At 42.5% G+C, this 18481-nt stretch overlaps 1 protein-coding gene across 3 annotated transcripts in view; it reads left to right on the top strand.

Moving 5' to 3' along the window:
- The window catches only part of CEP41 (centrosomal protein 41), a 43411-nt gene extending 31002 nt beyond the window's left edge, over positions 1-12409 (top strand). For 2 of the 3 annotated variants that reach the window (XM_066362674.1, XM_066362672.1), the window contains 6 exons: positions 5090-5234; positions 6887-7038; positions 7456-7523; positions 8888-9002; positions 10028-10243; positions 10893-12409. In XM_066362674.1, the coding sequence (XP_066218771.1) occupies positions 5090-5234; positions 6887-7038; positions 7456-7523; positions 8888-9002; positions 10028-10243; positions 10893-11041 (845 nt within the window). In that variant the 3' untranslated portion in view covers positions 11042-12409. The remainder of the gene's footprint in view (positions 1-5089; positions 5235-6886; positions 7039-7455; positions 7524-8887; positions 9003-10027; positions 10244-10892) is intronic. The other variant, XM_066362673.1, reaches the window with a different exon arrangement.
- Positions 12410-18481: the final 6072 nt, after the last annotated feature.

The following is an 18481-nucleotide window of genomic DNA, read 5'->3' as shown; positions in this document are numbered from 1 at the left end:
CTCTCTGGTGCTTTAATTGTTAATTCTTCTCATTTCTTTAAAAAAGCCATCTGGGTTCCTGGCTCTAGCATTTGTAGTTTTAAGTGTTTTACATGTGTTTAATATACTAATGACTTTTTTTCAACAAATATTTTTAGTGTTGTCTATGTTTGCACAGGCCACAGAATTGGTGCTATGAGACTGCAAAGAGGAATAAAAAATACATAGCTCCACATACGTGGAGTTTGTCGTCCCGTGAGTGCATCTACCTGCTCATGTGTATGTTGGGTGAGGAGAACGATAACAGAAACACAAAATCACTAACATGGCAGAAATTCTGAAAGGAAGCAATCATCTGTTGAATCTATGTATATCGCTAGGTACTCCATATGAGAGCTCTGATTTAATTTTCTCAGAAACTCTGGAAGGCAGGTACACTTTACGGACGAGAAGCCCAAGCCCAGAGGTTTAGTAACTTGCTGAACAGTAAGGAGTGGACCAAAGGTACAACTCTGTGTGTCTCCATAGCAACCAGAGTCTTTGCTGTGGGAGTTCCAAGGAAGGGATGGTAATTTACAGTTAGAAAACAGGTAAAACAGGTAGGCTTTCTGTAGGCTTTTGAACTAGACCTGATGGGTGAGGCCGTTGCTGGCTGAGAAGCAGCCCAAGCTGAGGCACGGAGGAGAGAGAGCTCACAGTGTGTCTGGGGAATCGTGTAGTTCAGTCTGGCTGTGGTCCGAGGGAGGGCTAGGTGCCTGGTAGGAGATAAGGCCACAGAGATAGGTAGACTCCAGGTGTCCTTTCTTAAATATCGAGACAACATAAAACCTCTTAGTTGTACGCTCATGAAAGGAATACAGAGTTAAGGTTTTTATTTCATCCTGAAGTACTCACCAATCAATGTGTAGCTGTTTATTGAAAGGAATGTGTTTTGTTAAGGTTGATGTAGGCCAGGAATTTGACTTCTGATTTCAAGACAAGTTTCTCAGGAAGTCTGAACAGTGGGTTTGTGCAACAGAACTGTCATTTCCCTGGGCTTGTTTTTGTTAGCGAGGATAAAGAGAATCTGAAAAAGCCAGGAATTTATCTTTGACAGATGCCTCTCACACAGTATCTTTGACAGATGCCTCTCACACAGCAGAGAAAGAAGGGCTCTTTGTAACAGAGATAATTGAGTCTCTTCATACAAATACTCCCAATTTTAACCTGGTTATATAAGTACCTGGATTGGGTCTTTACATTTATTAGAAAGATTGCAGCACCAGGACATATGGGCACATGCAATTTTCTTTTCTGAGATGGATTTGCACAGCAAAATAGGCTCTTATAAAATAGGACACCATAATGTGTGAGTAATATTAGTGTTTTTCTAGTGCTCTACACAGAATAATAACTCACTCAGGAATGCCTGTAGAACAGATTGTATCTGTTTGCATATTGGCTATCTTTAAAGGATTACAAAATCCCCTTTTATAGTGTTTATTGTTTTTTCCTGACTTAAAAGTATATTTTTAGAAAATTAGGAAACTGCAAAAATATATATAAAGAAGAAAATTAAAATAACTAATAATCCCTGTTAACATTTTGGTCTGTTTTCCCTGCCTCAAACTCCCACCCAAGTCCGTACTCTTTGTACATAATTTTGTATTATGCTGTTTTCAATTAGCATTTTATCATGCACACTTTCCTTTGTCATTAAACAGATTTCCAAAGCTTCGGTGTAAAGGTTGTGCAGTCATATAATGTCTGTACTTTGGACGTACCATAATTTATCTAATTATCCCCCTATTGCTGGGGCATTACAGTTTCTCTAATTTTCCACTTTTATAAAATAGTGCTGCAGTGTGAATACCTAAGTGTTAGCGTGGCGTTGGTAATTTCCTGAAGCTGGATCGCTGCAGGTGGACAAAGGGGAGAACCAATCTGAGATGCTCAGTGCTGATTCCATGTTCACTCCTGAGTGGTCCTACCCCTCTGCCTTCCCGCTGAGTGAATGAGAGGACATGCCGAATAATTATCATTTTTGTAAATATTTGCCAGTCTGAGAGCTGGAAGAATGGTATGTAATAGCTTTATTTTTAATGTTTCTGAGAGTGAGCTTTGTGTGTGTGTGTGTTTATTGCTCAGACGTATTTCTTCTTTTGAGGACATTACAGGTCCTTTCTCATTTTTTTCCAATGGAATGTTCATCTTTTCCTTACTGATTTATGAAAGCGCGACATCCTCGTGGTACCTTTTTACTTTGGAAACCAATACAGCCTTGGAAATAAATGAGAAAAATCTCTACATGATGATTTGGAACAAATTCTAAGCTGTATTGTTAAGTAAAAATATAACAGCAAAACAAAAACCAAAGTGCAGAGCAGTATGAATGGCATTCTCCTGGACGGGAAAAGGGGGAGGAAATAAAATATATGCAAAAGTATGTAGTTGTTTGGTTTCTGGAAGGAGACAGAAATATGTGAAGCTGGTTCCCTGGGGGAAGAGGCCCGGGGGCAGTGGGTCTGGAATCAGAAGGCGGCTTCCTTTCCACATTAATTTATCTTGTTTGCATTTCTCCCTTGTACACGTGGTCTTTTTATAGGTAGAGAGTTAGTTAACGTTTTTCTAAAGCTCTATAAATTAAGTATACTAACCTTTTCTCATCTCTATATGTTACAGGTATATTTTTCCTAATTTGTTATTCACCTTTTGATCTTCTTTGTGTTGGTTTTTGCCATATATGAGGTTTGCATTTTTATATGATTAGATCTATCAGACTTTCATGTTTTGTTTTATTGCTTTAGCCTCATAAATTCTAAAATAAGATAAATTACTTCTATTTTCTTCTGTTAGCTTGCTTGTTTGTTTGTTTCTTAAATATCAACCCATCTGTTATATATTTTGGTGTAGGATATGAAGGGGTTATCTAAATTTGATTTTTCTAGATTCCAACACCATTTATTTAGCACTTCTCCCTTCATCAGAATGATTTGTGATACTACCTTAAACGTATATTCACTTTTTGTATATATATTCTAGGGTTTGTTTCTGTGTTCTCTATTGTATTCTGTTCTGCTTGTAATTCTGCATTGTTTTGATCATTTACTTTTCAATATGCTACTATTTGTCGAGTTAGGTTCTCCAGATTTTTATATATGTATGTATAATTATTATTGTATTTTTTGCCCTTATAGTTTAAATCCTTTTAAGCTATTTTAATCCCACTGAGATTTGTATGAAAGCTAAAAATTAAATTAAATCTGGAAATAATTAGCATCATTTAACTTTTAGTCACCCAGTCAGGAATTTGCAAGGTATGTCACTCTCTTCACCCAGATCTGTAATGTCCCTCCGGGAAATGTTTATAAGACCTAGAAAGGACTTTTTAATAGGACCCATACATATCTTATTAGGTTTATTTCCTAGGAGAGTGTATTGTATATCTGTAAATGAGATCTTCATATTATTTTCTAATTGGTATATAGGAAAAATAATTTCTTTGTTAGTATTTTTTATTATGTAACCACATATTTATTTGCCTTTATTCTTATAGGATTTTCATGAAGTTTCTCTGTATATTATATCATATGCAAATTAAGATCTCATTTCTATTTATTCTCTAATTAGACTGGGTAGAACAGCAAATTCTCAAACTTTTTGATATCAGTCTCCCTCCACACTATAAAAATTATTGAGGACCTCAAAGTTTGCATTTATGTAAATTATACCTATTAATATTTAAGCTATTAAAAAATTTAACTGAGAACTTAAAGTATTTGCTTACTATTTCACATAAAAATAACAAATATAAATAAAACATTTTTATGCAAACTAGCTATAGTTCTAAAACAAAAAAAAATGTGCTGAGAACGGATTTGTCTTACTTTTTCTGTAAATCTCATTAATCTCTGATTTAATAGAAGACAGCTGATACTCCTGTCAACCGTGTTCATTGTGTTGCGGTATGCTCTTTGAGTTAAAGTATAAGAAGAAAAGGGTGGAGGGGTTAATAGCCCTTTCAGTTATTGTGGGTATTTTTCTTTGATACGGCACCGAAACCTGACAACTGGTTGTTTCCTGAAGGTTACTTTTAATGTGGAATCTGAAACCATATTAATGAACTTTTTATCCTCTATCACTTGAAAAACCCATTGGTCTGGCTTGCATTTTGAATGGACCTTTTATCCATGTATAATTTTATAACATTGTGTATTGGTCATGTGGAAATTATTGGTTCACTGAGTTATTATGATCTTACAAATGTTGACAAATTTCATTACAAAGTATCAAAAAAATCACATGTATCAATCTCACTGCCTACCTTATCAGAAAAGGCATTAAGTGTGTGGAAACAGTCAAGCTGATGACACACAGTTGCCAAAATGATTTTTGTTCAAAATGTAATCATTGCAACAAATGCATCAGTTTTGCTTGAAATGGCAAGTTCACTTTTCACTTAGGTCATTTTTGAGGACAATGTCTGCCAAATGCACACGTCTAAGTAACCACTGTTTTTCTCAGTTTCCCTTCTAAGTAAGAATGGTGTTCATGGAAAAGCAGCAATAATCACACTAAATGCTTTTCCTTGAGACAGCCATGGTACATAGCAAACTGACCGTACACAATTCCCCATGCCACCACACAGAATATTAAAAAGGTGAGTACCTAAGAGTGAGATTTAATAAAATTATTAATTATGTCTGCGTCATCAGGGGTTTTTTGTGTGTGAGACTGCCATATTCGCTTTGATTGCCAGACTGATGAGAATAGAATGATTACTCATGAAACTTGAGGCCACAAACCTAGTTCTTGCAAAGGCACTAGCAGTTTTATCCACCGTTTCATTTGCACCATCAGGGCAAATGGCAACACAGTACAAAAGACAGATAACATCTTAGTGTTATTATGGAAACAGCTTTTTTACCTTGCAGATCCCCTGAAAGGGCCTTGGGGACTCCTGGGGTCCACAGACGACATTTTGAGAACCTATATGCTAGAATTTATAGAACAATTTAAGTAAGGTGACAAGTGAGTTCCTTTCCTTGACCTAATTTCAATGGCACTGCCCAACAGGAAATTGCAAATTCTACAGTTAAATGTGCCTTCTTTACTCATTTGCAAATCTTAGATAATGATTCTGCAACTTCAGACCCCGATACTGAAGTCACTGGCAGGACCAACGGGAAGGGGAGCCCTGGTGAGCAGTCGCCCAGCCCTGTCCAGTTCCTAAACAGTGTGGGAGCGGGGGACTCCAGCCGCTCCACCCTCCAGAGGTGAGCCTATCGAACTCACGCGGTCACTGTGTCTTACCTTCAGATTAGTCTCAACAGCGGTTTCGGGGACTTAATTACCTTATGAACAGATTGGCAACGGTGAAGCCCCACGTTTTCACCCACCCTTCTGCTCTCTCTTTATGTAAATGCCTCCTCCTGACTCTTTTCACAGCATTCTCCATTGGTTCTTGTGAAAATCCACTGATAAAAAGGGCATTCATTTTCACTCCTCATTTCCATTCTTCTCAGCCTTCCTGTACACACGTTTGTTCTTAAGGCCTTGCGTTACAATGCCTGTTTTTTGACTCAGAGAGCCTGCTTTTCTCTGCCTTTTCTGTCTGCTGCAGCTCGTGATTACCCTAACTAGAGTCGAAGGCGAAACAGAGCGCCACACACGGTGCTCCCACCGTAAACAGGTGCCGGGAAGCCGCAGGCAGCCCTCGGTGTGGATCTCAGGCTGCACGCGCTCGCACGCCTTCTGTACACTGTGGCGCAGCGCTTTCTCACACGTATTAACTGTCGATTATAATGCAGTGCTAATTTTCAGCACACATCCATCCCTTAGTTCAGCTAGAGAAAGAATTGCTATCATCCATACCACTGTTAGGATTTTTATAACGACCTTTCTGCACGGCTCTTAAGTTGCAATTCAGAACAAGACAGTAGGCCAATGAGACTTGCATTTAGGATCGAGTTTCTTCTCCTTTGATTCAACAAAATATGCCCTATGTGACATATCATTATAGTGTCCATGAGATTTAAATGCAGAATTTGATTTACGTGATGGGAGAGGAGCTATATACTACATGCCAATCTGTAGGTTGGCGTATGTATCTTCATACTTGCCTAGGAAAGTAATCCTCTAAGAGACATTTCACTACCTGCCATTTTGTTCCTAACACCTACTCTTCTTATTCCTTTCATTTGTGTTTTACCCACATTTTGCCTATGATGTTAATATGGCGATGAAGTTTAGTGATTTTATAACCTTAGGAATAGAACTGTCAGGTGAACATCTTCATTTTAATCCAGCTTTTCCTGTGTCTGATTATATGAATGTCACCAAATCTAAAAACCTCTTCCACCTCAACACTGTAACCTGTAATAATGGAAGCAAGTACAGAGAACTACTGAAAATGTTAAGGTTCAGAGCCCATTCTGGATAGGTCACTATAGGAATCTATTAAAGCACTGCTGCTATTTTGTTACACACAGCACACACAGAAGCGCCTTCATTTTTCCTGCGCTGTCAACCTTGTTCTCTCCTTGGCCCCTGTGCTCTCTTGTACCTCTTGAAAGTCCATTGGATTAATCGTTCGCCTCTTTCTTTCTCTGAACTCTGCCCTGGTTGCTGGAGGCGGCATGCGCCCACAGTTTCTACTCCCCCAGCCATGCTAATGAGCTAACGTACATTGTCTGAAGGTATGTATGGACCTGTGGATCCCTTCTTGGGGCCCAGTGAGATAGACGAGGAATCCATAGGGCCTTGTATTCAGAGGCAGAACCAAGACACTAGACCCATTCTCCTTTTTTGTGGAAGCGTCTTTTGAAACAACACTGTGCACTCTCTCATTATTCTGAAGAAACACGTTTGACCTTTCAGCCGCCAACCCCTGACTAGTATCTGCTGACCTACTTTTCCCCCCTTGCAGCGTCATCAGCGGTGTTGGGGAGCTGGATCTAGACAAAGGGCTTGTGAAAAAAGCAGAGCCCAACGCCAAAGACAAGCCTTATCCCGACTGCCCCTTCCTGCTGCTAGATGTGCGCGATAGAGACTCTTACCAGCAGTGCCACATTGTCGGAGGTAAGAGAGAGGCCACTGACAGTGGTGCCCCGCCTGGGATGGAGCCTGTTCTGGCGTTCCACAGCCTGAACCACATCCCCTGGCCAGCAGTTAAGGAACCATATACGTATTAGCCTGAGCCATTGTGGGAGCCTGGGAGTTGGCTTCGCCCTAACGCTCGGAGACAGGCTGGTGACATTCTCTGATAGCTCAGGGGCCCAGTGCTAAATGTCAAAAACAGTCCAGGGAAGCTTCCCATTTTGTTTTGAGTGTCCTGTTTCTTTTCTTTCACAAAAGTATTTAGGTTTATGGCTTGCGGATTCCGAAAATAATATTTCTCTTAACTTTTGGTTAGACTTTAAACCAACTGGAGATCAGGGATCGGGGCCAAGTTGTACTAGAAGAGCTACAAACGTCCTAATTTTCCTTTCTTTGCAGCTTACAGTTACCCAATTGCAACTCTGTCTAGAACAATGAACCCTTATTCAAATGATATTCTTGAATACGTATCCTTTGCTGCATTTTAAGGAGTGGGGTGATAATGAGGATTGTAAGAATCAAACTTAATCATGAATTGTGATCCTAGTAAGAAAACTCTGAAAGACATTTGATAATAATTAGCTCACTCTGCGTATTTTAGAATTGGGGTTTCTCGCTGTGACTAAGGCCAATTACAATGGCAGATGCCCCTGAGCCAGGCTATCCAGGCCAGAGGACATCAGATTAAGGGTTCTGGTCCATTAGGAGTCAGTCCTGTGTGATGATGCATTCTCCTCGGCAACACGTCACGCTGAAGTTAGTGCTGAGACTTCTTTCCCCCAGAAAGCTTTCCCAAGTAAAATGTACAAAGTAAATGTCCTTCCATTTTAATTTTTTCTTCTTTAAGTTTTTTTTTTTTTTTGCTCATAAATATTATACAAATAGAAAATGATTTAAATACCATAATACGTAAGAAAGGATAGAAATCTTCCATAATCACCCATTTGAACAGCTCTTTTTAACAAAGTAGAAATCATACTGTATATAATTTAGTATCTTGCTTTTCCCCAGTTAATATTGCAATGTAATTTCCCACATTAACACACACTCTTTATAAATTCCATTTTGATACAGTGTAAGTATCTTCAGATTCACTATAATTTACTCAGTGTTTCCTTTCTATTGTTCTTTTAGATCAGTGGTCCCCAACCTTTTTTGGGCCACGGACCGGTTTAATGTCAGAAAATATTTTCACGGACCGGCCCTTAGGGTGGGACAGATAAATGTATCACGTGACCGAGACAGGTGTCAAGAATGAGTCTTAGACAGATGTAACAGAGGGAATCTGGTCATTTTTAAAAAATAAACATCGTTCAGACTTAAATATAAATAAAATGGAAATGATGTAAGTTATTTATTCTTTCTCTGAGAACTGGTACCAAATGGCTCACGGACCGGTACCAGTCTGTGGCCTGGGGGTTGGGGACCCTGTTTTAGATGATCCCTTTTTTTTTTTTTTTTTACTATTATAAACAAGGCTACACTAGAACACATTGGACTTAAAAGTTTTTCTATTTCCCTGCTTGTAAAATGGAGCTTGTAGTACGTACTTCCCAGGGTGGTGATGATAACATAACTAAAGCATGGACAGGGTGTATGTACCTGGTGCTGTCTCGGTTCATTTATAAAGGAAAAGAACACCAGTCTGTGTGGTTCCCACAACAAGAAGAAATTTAGTTCCTGTTGTTGTGATGGGTAACGAGAGGGTTTGTCTGATATTTCCCTGGACTCAGAAAGGGGAAACTTGAACAGCTCCTTGTTCCTTGGGGGTTTCTTATAGTCTAGGAGCCCTAAGTCAGTGTGGTTGAACCTTAACTCATCTAACTCTTAGAAAAATGCCCACGGCAAGATCATCATTCTGTATGACGACGACGAGAGGCTGGCCAGCCAGGCGGCCACCACCATGTGCGAGCGGGGATTTGAAAACCTCTTCATGCTTTCCGGAGGTGAGCGGGGCTCTATTGTGCCTAGGATCTGAACGACCAGTATCTGGAGTCACAATCCTTCAGTTCTACTCCATCATCTTTTTCCTTGGGAGCAGTCAGAATTTAGTGTAGGCGCACCACGGAGATGCTGCAGACCTCCCCCACAAAGCAAGGATTACAGCAGGGGTCCCCAAACTACAGCCTGGCCCGCGGGCCACATGCGGCCCCCTGAGGCCATTTATCCGGCCCCGCTGCACTTCCGGAAGGGGCACCTCTTTCATTGGTGGTCAATGAAAGGAGCACATTGACCATCTCATTAGCCAAAAGCAGGCCCATAGTTCCCATTGAAATACTGGTCAGTTTCTTGATTTAAATTTACTTGTTTTTTATTTTAAATATTGTATTTGTTCCCGTTTTGTTTTTTTACTTTAAAATAAGATATGTGCAGTGTGCATAGGGATTTGTTCATAGTTTTTTTTATAGTCCGGCCCTCCAATGGTCTGAGGGACAGTGAACTGGCCCCCTGTGTAGAAAATTTGGGGACCCCTGGATTACAGTAAAGCGAAGCATGATCTTTTTTTTTGCTGGTGGAGGGTCTTGTCTTCAATTTGTAAAAAAAAAAAAAAAATCTGACATGCGCAGTGAGGTGCAGCGCAATAAAGCGAGGTCGGCCTGTGTTTGGAAAGAGTGAACCACAGCCTGCTGAAAGGAGGCGGAGGCCTGTGATACTCTGGTTAGCTTTTATCAGCACATGTTCTAAATTTTTGAAATGCTGACATCGTATCAGGGCTCTGTAAAGACGCCTTGATGCTGAAGACTTAAGCAAAAGGGTTTTCTGGTGGAATTCTCAGAATCCCACATAAAAAAAAAGTGACATTTTTCTGGTGTGATTTACTTAATAGGGAAGCACTTCGGAAAGCTGTCATGTCCTCATATTGGCCTCAACTTGGAGACCAAAGATCAGCAGACATGTAGGCCCCTCTTCAGGTTTTGCCTTGGCCTCCCAACGTGCATGTTCCCTTATTCTGATGGTCTTCCACACCTAGGTCTGAAAGTCTTAGCTCAGAAGTTCCCGGAAGGACTGATCACGGGTTCCCTGCCGGCCTCTTGCCAGCAAGCCCTCCCTCCTGGTTCTGCCCGGAAACGATCCAGCCCCAAAGCACCGCCCCTACCAGCGGAAAATAAGTGGAGATTTACCCTGGAAGACCTCAAAAAGATAGAATATTACCTGGAAGAGGAGCAGGGGCCTACAGCTAATCCCAGTAAGATGTTCTGACCGTTAGAGATAATGTCTTCTGTAGGACCTGAGATTTGTAGTTTTGAACATCACTTCATCCTATGAAAATTTGTTTGATCTCTTAGAATATATTCAGTCTTAAAATATTGGTGGGGGAGGGAGTGCAAGGAAGGTGATCCTAGCTTGTGGCAAGAATTAGGCCTCGCGCATAGTCTTAGAAGAAAAGAGAATTTATCAAAGTGTGTATGTCAGGCAGAGTTGAGAGGCTAAGCTAAGGCCTCAGATTCTTTCTTGGGAAGTCTTCATTTCCTTCTGTTGCTTCTGGGCACATTTCAACCATGTCTGGCCTTTTCTTTGCACACGATGTCTTCTGTGCTGTCCTCTGATCTCTCCCACCCCCTTCTCTACCAGGAAGGAAGAGGGGACAGGCTAGGCTAGTTGGGAACAATGGAGAGGAGAAAGAAAAGCTGTCTGGAGTTCCTTTCCTCCCTGCCCTTTTCCCCACTGTTAAGTTGATCTCAAGGATAAAGAGGAGGTTTTAGCCTTAAGAAAATGTTGAATAGGACTTTATTAGCTTAAAAGTGGTTGTAGCCTAAGACTTCATTAGCCTAAAAGTGCACTTGGCAAGTTGTCCCTGGGATCATTCCTGCAGCTCTGCCCTCTGCCCCCTCCAGGCCGCCTGAGCCCAGCTAATGCCTCGGGAAGAGACTCGAAGGTTCCAGGCGCCCGCAGCAGTCAGAACCTGCCCACCGGGGGCCCAACCAGCCACCTGAACCCCCGCTCGCAAGGCAGCAGCCACCTGCAAAGCAAACCCTGGAAGTAAAGACTCTTTGTCCGTCTCAGTCCAATAAATGTTTTCTCTCCTTTTGGAACCCCTGAGCAGCTCCCCAGCTGGTCATTTTCAGGAGCTGCTGCAGAGGAAAGACCACGACACGTGTGCTAGGCCCCCTGCCCTCTTCCTGTCTCCGCTCCCCACCCTCGTCCAGCTCGGGAAGGGTGTGTACCCAGACCAGAGGCAGAGCCAGCTCCAGTGTCCTCCCTGTTCCTACCGAACGTTTAAGCCTCCGACCCTGAGTGGAGAAGAGTCTCATTTTGGGCTTGGGGGGGCTTCCATGTTTCACTTAAGGTCCAGCTTGGTCTCGGTCCGTGTTGTTTTGTAAATCCTTCAGTCACATCTGGCGTGTTCTTCCTGAACAGTTCTCTTTCACTCACATTCTTGTGTTCACGAAGGTTCTCCAGGTCAGCTTTGCAGCCTGAGAAGCTGGTCCTGGGGGAGCCGGTGGTTCTCGGCTTCCAGCCTCCCCAGAGCCCCAGGTGTGGGCCCGCTGGCTGAGGTGCCCCTCCCAGCCCACAACACAGGTGCTGCTGTGAGTTTGGAGGCTGGTACCTGCGAGTGTCGCTCAATTTTAAGATTCAGTAGAGCAGCTGTCACACTTCCGGAACATTCCTCCTCACTAGAGGTTTCCTGGAGCTGGCACCGGTGATGACAGTGCTCAGCTGCCCTCACCCAGGGCAGAGCCTCACGGAAAGTCCCCGTCCATCATACAGGGCTGCCGAGAGCCATCCCCTGAGCTGTCCCTCACTGGTGGCTCAGCTATGAATGTCCATTCCCCAGCGCGGGCCCAGCCACCGTAGGGTAGACGTGAGGGCCACTTGAACACATCAGCTTCAGGTGGGCCACTGGGGGCACACAGGTGAGGACACCGCCACGATTCCACGGTCCTCTGTCAGAGCTGACAGCCTCTTAAGCCCTTACTTAAAACACAGTATTAGTCTAATTGAGTAATTAGTGCAATTTCCTGCTTACTTTTCAATTCTCATGACTAAGCTGTGATTAGGAGGTTGTGATTATAGATTCTGGTTTGGGTCAGGATTTTGAATCAGCGTTAATTGAGTTGCTAGATGACTGACATTCATTCCATTTAATTGGGGAGCCAGAAGACCTCAGGTGAGGACGAGGGGCTCAGAAACCATCAGGAAAAGGAAAGGAACCTTGTTAATTTTTATGGTCTGTGATCTGAAGCTGTGATAAGGAACTGAGAAATAAATTGCGCTCTTTGTCATGGCAACCAGCTTCTGAAAAGCCAACTGAAAATTGCCTATCCTTAGGTGGTTACTACTGCTGGGTAAGATTTGCCTTAACGGCACTATTTTCTCGCCATCAAAAAAAAAAAAAAGAAGAAGAAGAAAAGTACGACAGTATTTCTAGCGCAGGGGGTTGTGCTTGTAAGAGAAGTGAAGGTAATAAATATCTCATAGAGACATATGGAAAAATAACTTGCAGATTCGGCCCAGTTCCCCTTTACTGTGTTTATTCCTCTCTACTTGATTTCCAAAGTACAACATTTTCCGATGCTTTAGAAATCAAACCAACCAGCGACATTGTTCAGATGTCAAGCCGTGCCCAATTTTCCACAAGATTCAAGAATCTTGTATAAAATGCAGCCAACGTACACAGAACTTTAATGAGGAGCCTGTCATGTTTCCCCATAAATTTATTGCCTGAGAATTCAGCTCAGCCTTTTGCTAAATGCCAAAATGTTCTGGCTTTTTATTTTCTTTACAACATAAATTTTTTAAAATGCAAATTTTTCCACACTCAACTTTCCTCTCGCCTGGACAAGATTTTTCAGCCGTTTTTTTTTTTTTTTTTTTTTTACTCCTATACATTTTTAAGGGGGGAAAAATGTTTTCCCTGTAACAGAGTTCTGGTTATGCTGTTTTAATGTTGACTAGTCAGGGGTTTAGATTTTCCCACTCGATTCTGTTTTGAGAGTAAATGGTAGTTTCCTTTCTTCCCATTCTGTGTCCCCATCATCAGACGACACTTGAGTGTTAGAAAGTACTGTATATATGTGAAAAGTCAGGTTAGCCAGACCTGTTAGAATTGTTATACATGTAGCTGAGCAATCTGGTCAGTGAGTGTATTTATGTATCTTTCTCTGTAGTGCATAGTAAGTATTTTAAACAACTCAAAGACCTGTTCTGATTCTTTGCTATGGGTGTTAAATATCACTCACAGAGGTGTTACATGCTCAACGTATTGCTCTGAATGTTCGACTTTGCTCGTTTCTTCCTTAGATTAACTGACAAGTATTATTTAAGTGATCAGTGATACTTTGTGCGATTATAATTGTTGAAGATTAAATTACATAGTTATTACTTTGTTATTTGCTACTAATATGCTGAGATCTGCCAACTTCTCTCTTCTTCTGGGGTGAGATGATTTGGGGGAGCCACGTGAGACTGGGGGTGATTTGAAAGAGTACCTCTTCCTGCTGCATCTCCCAGTCAGGAAATCGTTCCAGTTCAGGCACGGGACCTTTGCTCTCTAGTCAGAAGACCTGGGTCTCCCTTGATGCTCACGTTGAGACTAATCGCCTCCTTACACACTTTACAGCAGGGCTTTCTTGACAGTGTTTCAGGGGTTGACGAGATGCCCTTGCCTTGGGACCCCCTAAATGGAAGGTGCTTTATTGATGTACAGCTTCAACCCCGTCTACGTAGCGGTGATGGCCACCATCCATATAATACGTTCAGTGGCCTAATGGCGTATATGTTTAAGAAACAAAGGAGGGAAGGAAGAGGAGAGGCACAAAGACAAGAAGTGGGGAGGGAGGGAAAAGCTACTTCACTCATTCGAAAACCAAAAGAACGTCTTGGGCTATAATCATGTCATGTTTAATCCATTGAAAGGTAAAGAATGATTCAAATGACCTTAAAGTTGTTTTATTTTTTACTTTGTGTGGGAAAATAAGAACCAGCACCATCACACTGGACTTGGTGTAAATCAGAATTAAAAGAGAACTAATAACATTCATTAGTTGGTGTGAGATTTCTCCTACAGCGCTATTAAGACCAGACAAAAATTCTCAAGACACTGTTACTCACCAAGACCACAGAACAAAACAAAAACCTTTTCTCTAACTCCCTCATGGAATAGAAGTGAAATTGGAGTCCTAGGCTAGGAAGAAGTATGTAGGTAATTTTTCTTGTTTGGTTTTGGTTTCTGTCATGTTATATATATGGGTTATAGATTCTGTCTTTTATGCTGACTTTTTTAGGGGGATAATTAATTTCTGTCCACCTGGAGTTAAACCCACGTCTCCCCTTCTTGCTTAGCCCTGAAGATAATCATTAAGAACCTTTCCTTGCCCCGGTTCCAGAATGTTCTCAGCACCTTTAATGTGCTTTTATTTTCTTCACAATTCTTTTCAAGATGTAACTCCCATCATACTTTTTTTTCCCCAAGTAACATCAGAAACACAGATTCTAATTTATCTGTTTTAATTATGTGAGCTTGATGATACGCTTACATGCAGTTCAATTACTTTTGTGATTAACAAACACTGTGCTTCTAAAGTGTTCAGAGTACGTCCCTCCAGAACACACTTACCCACAATTGTAGCAATTACTGAAATTGTCTGCCGTGGTGTCCTCAAATTGGTACACAGGTCAATTACAGTACAAAATACGTAATGAAAATGTCTCGGCATTGAATTCTGACTGAACAGGATGCAGCACCTGGTTTTATGTGTGTTGACAAACTTGTGTTGCTCTCACCCCCATCCTGACGTCCCCCTCTGAGGCTGATCCTCTTTGTTCTAAACGCAGGGGCAGACTCTTACCGTGGGTGTAACTTCGCCAGGCACCAAGCGGGGCTCGCTTGTCAAATGCTATTCCCAGGTAGACTATGTTTTTTCTTTTTTTCAATTATTTGAAATTTTATTTTGACTCTAAGCTCTTAGAGCCCAAGGGTCCCCAAACTTTTTATACAGGGGGCCAGTTCACTGTCCCTCAGACTGTTGGATGGCCGGACTATAAAAAAAAACTATGAACAAATCCCTATGCACACTGCACATATCTTATTTTAAAGTAAAAAAACAAAACAGGAACAAATACAATATTTAAAATAAAGAACAAGTAAATTTAAATCAACAAACTGATTTAAATGGGAACTACGGGCCTGCTTTTGGCTAATGAGATGGTCAATGTCCGGTTCCATATTTGTGACTGCTAGCCGTAAGAAGTGATATGACGCGCTTCCGGAGCCGTGACGCGTGCATCACGTGTCACTGGAAGTAGTACTGTACGTGAGTGACCCCACACTTTGTGGCGCTGCCATATACAGTACTCCAGGAGCACAGGATGCAGATGCATCCTCTCACTGACCACCAATGAAAGAGGTGCCCCTTCAGGAAGTGTGGTGGGGGCCGGATAAATGGCCTCAGGGGGGCTGCATGCGGCCCGCCGGCTGTAGTCTGGGGACCTCTGTCTTAGAGGGTGAAAATCACCAACTGTATGACAGTGGCCCAAAATAAGGATGTGTGACTAAATGAATTAAGTGTAAAGACTGAAGTCTAGGGTATGATTTAGCCACCATTGTGGTGGCTACTAAATGCTGGCCTGACACACTGGACATTCGAAAGCTCTTTAGCTTTTGTCCTCTTGCACTGCGTCCTGCTTTTGTGGGAGAGGCATTCACAGCCCTGCTTTTGTGGGAGAGGCATTCACAGCCCTGTTGTAGCCTCTGCAGGTTTGTAGATTACCCACCCAGAGAGCTGCTAGGGCTGTTTCCAGGGTCTTGTCAGCCTGAAAGTAGCCTTCAGAATCCACCAAATACAGGTTGCAACACCATCCCCATCTGAGAGTGGGTCATTTTTTTCTCTTTTGTTTCAAATGTTGAAGATGTCCAGATAATTATACTAGCAAACATCGATGGAGAGCTTACTATGTGTTAGGCAGTGTTTCCAGCTTTCTGTGTTTGACGCTTTGACTCATTTAATTCTCAGAGCAGTCCTCCGGGGTAGGCACCCTCATTTTCAGGTGGGGAGACTGAGGGCCCGGTGACGATGCAGCAACTTGCCCTAAGTCACCGAGAAGCCAGAACACAACTCAAGAATTGTGGCTCCAGAGCAAGTTTGATCAGCCGCTGGGCTCCATGTTGCCCCCTTTGGGTGGGCATGGCCACACTCTCCCTTGGTGATGCCTCTGATTCACCAGCAGAAATGTAACTTTGCCTCAGCCATTGGCTTTCCCCCTCGTCACCTGAGATTCCACGGGAAGCTTGCTCTGCCTGCACAAGAGGCAACAGAAATTCTGGGACCGTAACATCTGCTCCTGGGACCATGGATGTCCGCATCCTCACTTACATGTCTGGGGCCCTATCTTGACGACAGGTGTTACAAGGTTTCCGGGATTTGTTATGTTTCTTGGAGAACTCCTACTAAGGTTTCACTTAAGGAATGAAATACAATCTTTTCATTAGATTGTAGGGAAGAATGTAGGCAGTTCTCCCGAGAGGTGGAATGATTCATTCAATAAATGATATGGACATGATTTGTGTCTGGTCTTTTCTCCCCTTTGTGGTGATGTGTCTGATTTAGGCTGAGACACAAGTTGGGTGAATTGGCTCATGGCCTTGGGCCCAGGTGGGAGGAAGCGGCCTCATGGGCTGGGCGGGCATTGCCAGCGGTCTCTTTCCCCTGCGTTCTTCTGAACTGCGGCTGAACACCACTGCTGTGGTTAAGCAGAGGACTTTTCATTTTCTCCCTTTAGTTTGGCAAGAAACACGGCAGCCTCAGTCTCCGGGGTTGTTAGGTGATGCTCACAGTTTAAGTTCCCAATTTAATGTGGATCCTGAAAGCTCTGGGGAGAATTCCTTACCCTTTGACAGTTTCTCCGAGTTGACGGGTGCTCTGGGCTTTTTTCTCAGAGCTCTTCCGTCATCTGGCCAATCTGAACATTGTAGTTGTCATATCAGTTTCCCGAAAGTAGCGTCTGGATGTCTCAGTGTGCTCATGGAATGACGTTTCTGTCCTCAGAGTCCTCAGGGCAAGGTTCATCTGCATCTTCAAATCCACCTCATCCCACTCACCCTCGCAAAACAATTGCTGAAATGATGAATAGCCCTGCGCTGGATGGGGGACCAGTGAGGTCATATCTGGATTCTATTCAATGACATTTCAATTTTAACTTCAGGCCAAAGCCAGAAAGCTAGACGTGCATATCCGAGTGTTAATACAAGAGACCACCCAAAGGATTTTCATAGACCATGAGTGGCCCACAGGCCATATATAATGGTCTAAGAAAAAAAGTAATATGAGTTCTTTGAAAAATAGGGATTTGTGAAAAACCCTGGAGAACATGTATAATCAATGAGCATAGTCAATTCCCCAGATTACTAGGGGAACAGAATCTGAGCAGAAAGGACTCGGGAATTCTCGTCTGAGCTGTGGCATAGTGCTTAGGGAATGATCCCCAGCCAGGGCGCATGAGTAAACCTCTTCCCTGGGTAGAAACATTGCTGCTTCCAGCTCTATCTGGAGTGTCAAGTTTTCCAAACATAAGACAATTGCATTGTTCTGGGCAACTGATGGTGAAATATGATGCCAGAGCAGAAGACATGACAAATTATAAAAATGACTGGGGCTCCAATTGAGATGGATATCTACAGTGTGTCCGTAAAGTCATGGTGCACTTTTGACCGGTCACAGGAAAGCAACACAAGACAATAGAAATGTGAAATCTGCACCAAGTAAAAGGAAAACTCTCCCAGTTTCATACCTATTTAGAGCAGTTTGATGTGGGCTCACGCACAGATTTTTTTAGGGCTCCTTAGGTAGCTATCTCGTATAGCCTCCACAGACTCGTCACTGACTGATGGCCTACCAGAACGGGGTTTCTCCACCAAACTGCCGGTTTCCTTCAACTGCTTATCCCACCAAGTAATGTTATTCCTATGTGGTGGCGCTTTGTTATAAACGCACCGATATTCACGTCACACTTTGGTCACGGATTCGAATTTAGCGAGCCACAGAACACACTGAACTTTCCTCTGTCCCGTCCACATCTCGACTGGCATGGCCGTGGGCTGCTCCACTGTATACACGGTGTTACGTAATCATCTGCGCATGCACACATGCTGCCACATCATCCTACAGAAACTGGGAGGGTTTTCCTTTTATTTGGTGCAGATTTCACATTTCTATCGTCTTCTGTTGCTTTCCTGTGACCGGTCAAAAGTGCACCATGACTTTACAGACACATTGTAGATGTTTGATGTTGAAAATACTATAAGTTGATACTGGATAACTTTACCCACAGGTTATATGGGGTGTTTGAAGCAGCTTCCCCCCACCAACCCCAATTATTAAAGTTCATTGCAAGAAATTCAGAAAAATTTAAAGAGGAAAATGATCACTACTACTCAGGGTGACCATGATTATTGTTGGGGAATATATCCTTCTAAGCATTTTGTGTG

Source organism: Saccopteryx leptura, chromosome 2 (assembly GCF_036850995.1).
Source record: "Saccopteryx leptura isolate mSacLep1 chromosome 2, mSacLep1_pri_phased_curated, whole genome shotgun sequence".
NCBI classification, from domain to species: Eukaryota; Metazoa; Chordata; class Mammalia; order Chiroptera; family Emballonuridae; genus Saccopteryx; species Saccopteryx leptura.
This window is presented reverse-complemented; position numbering and strand designations above follow the sequence as displayed.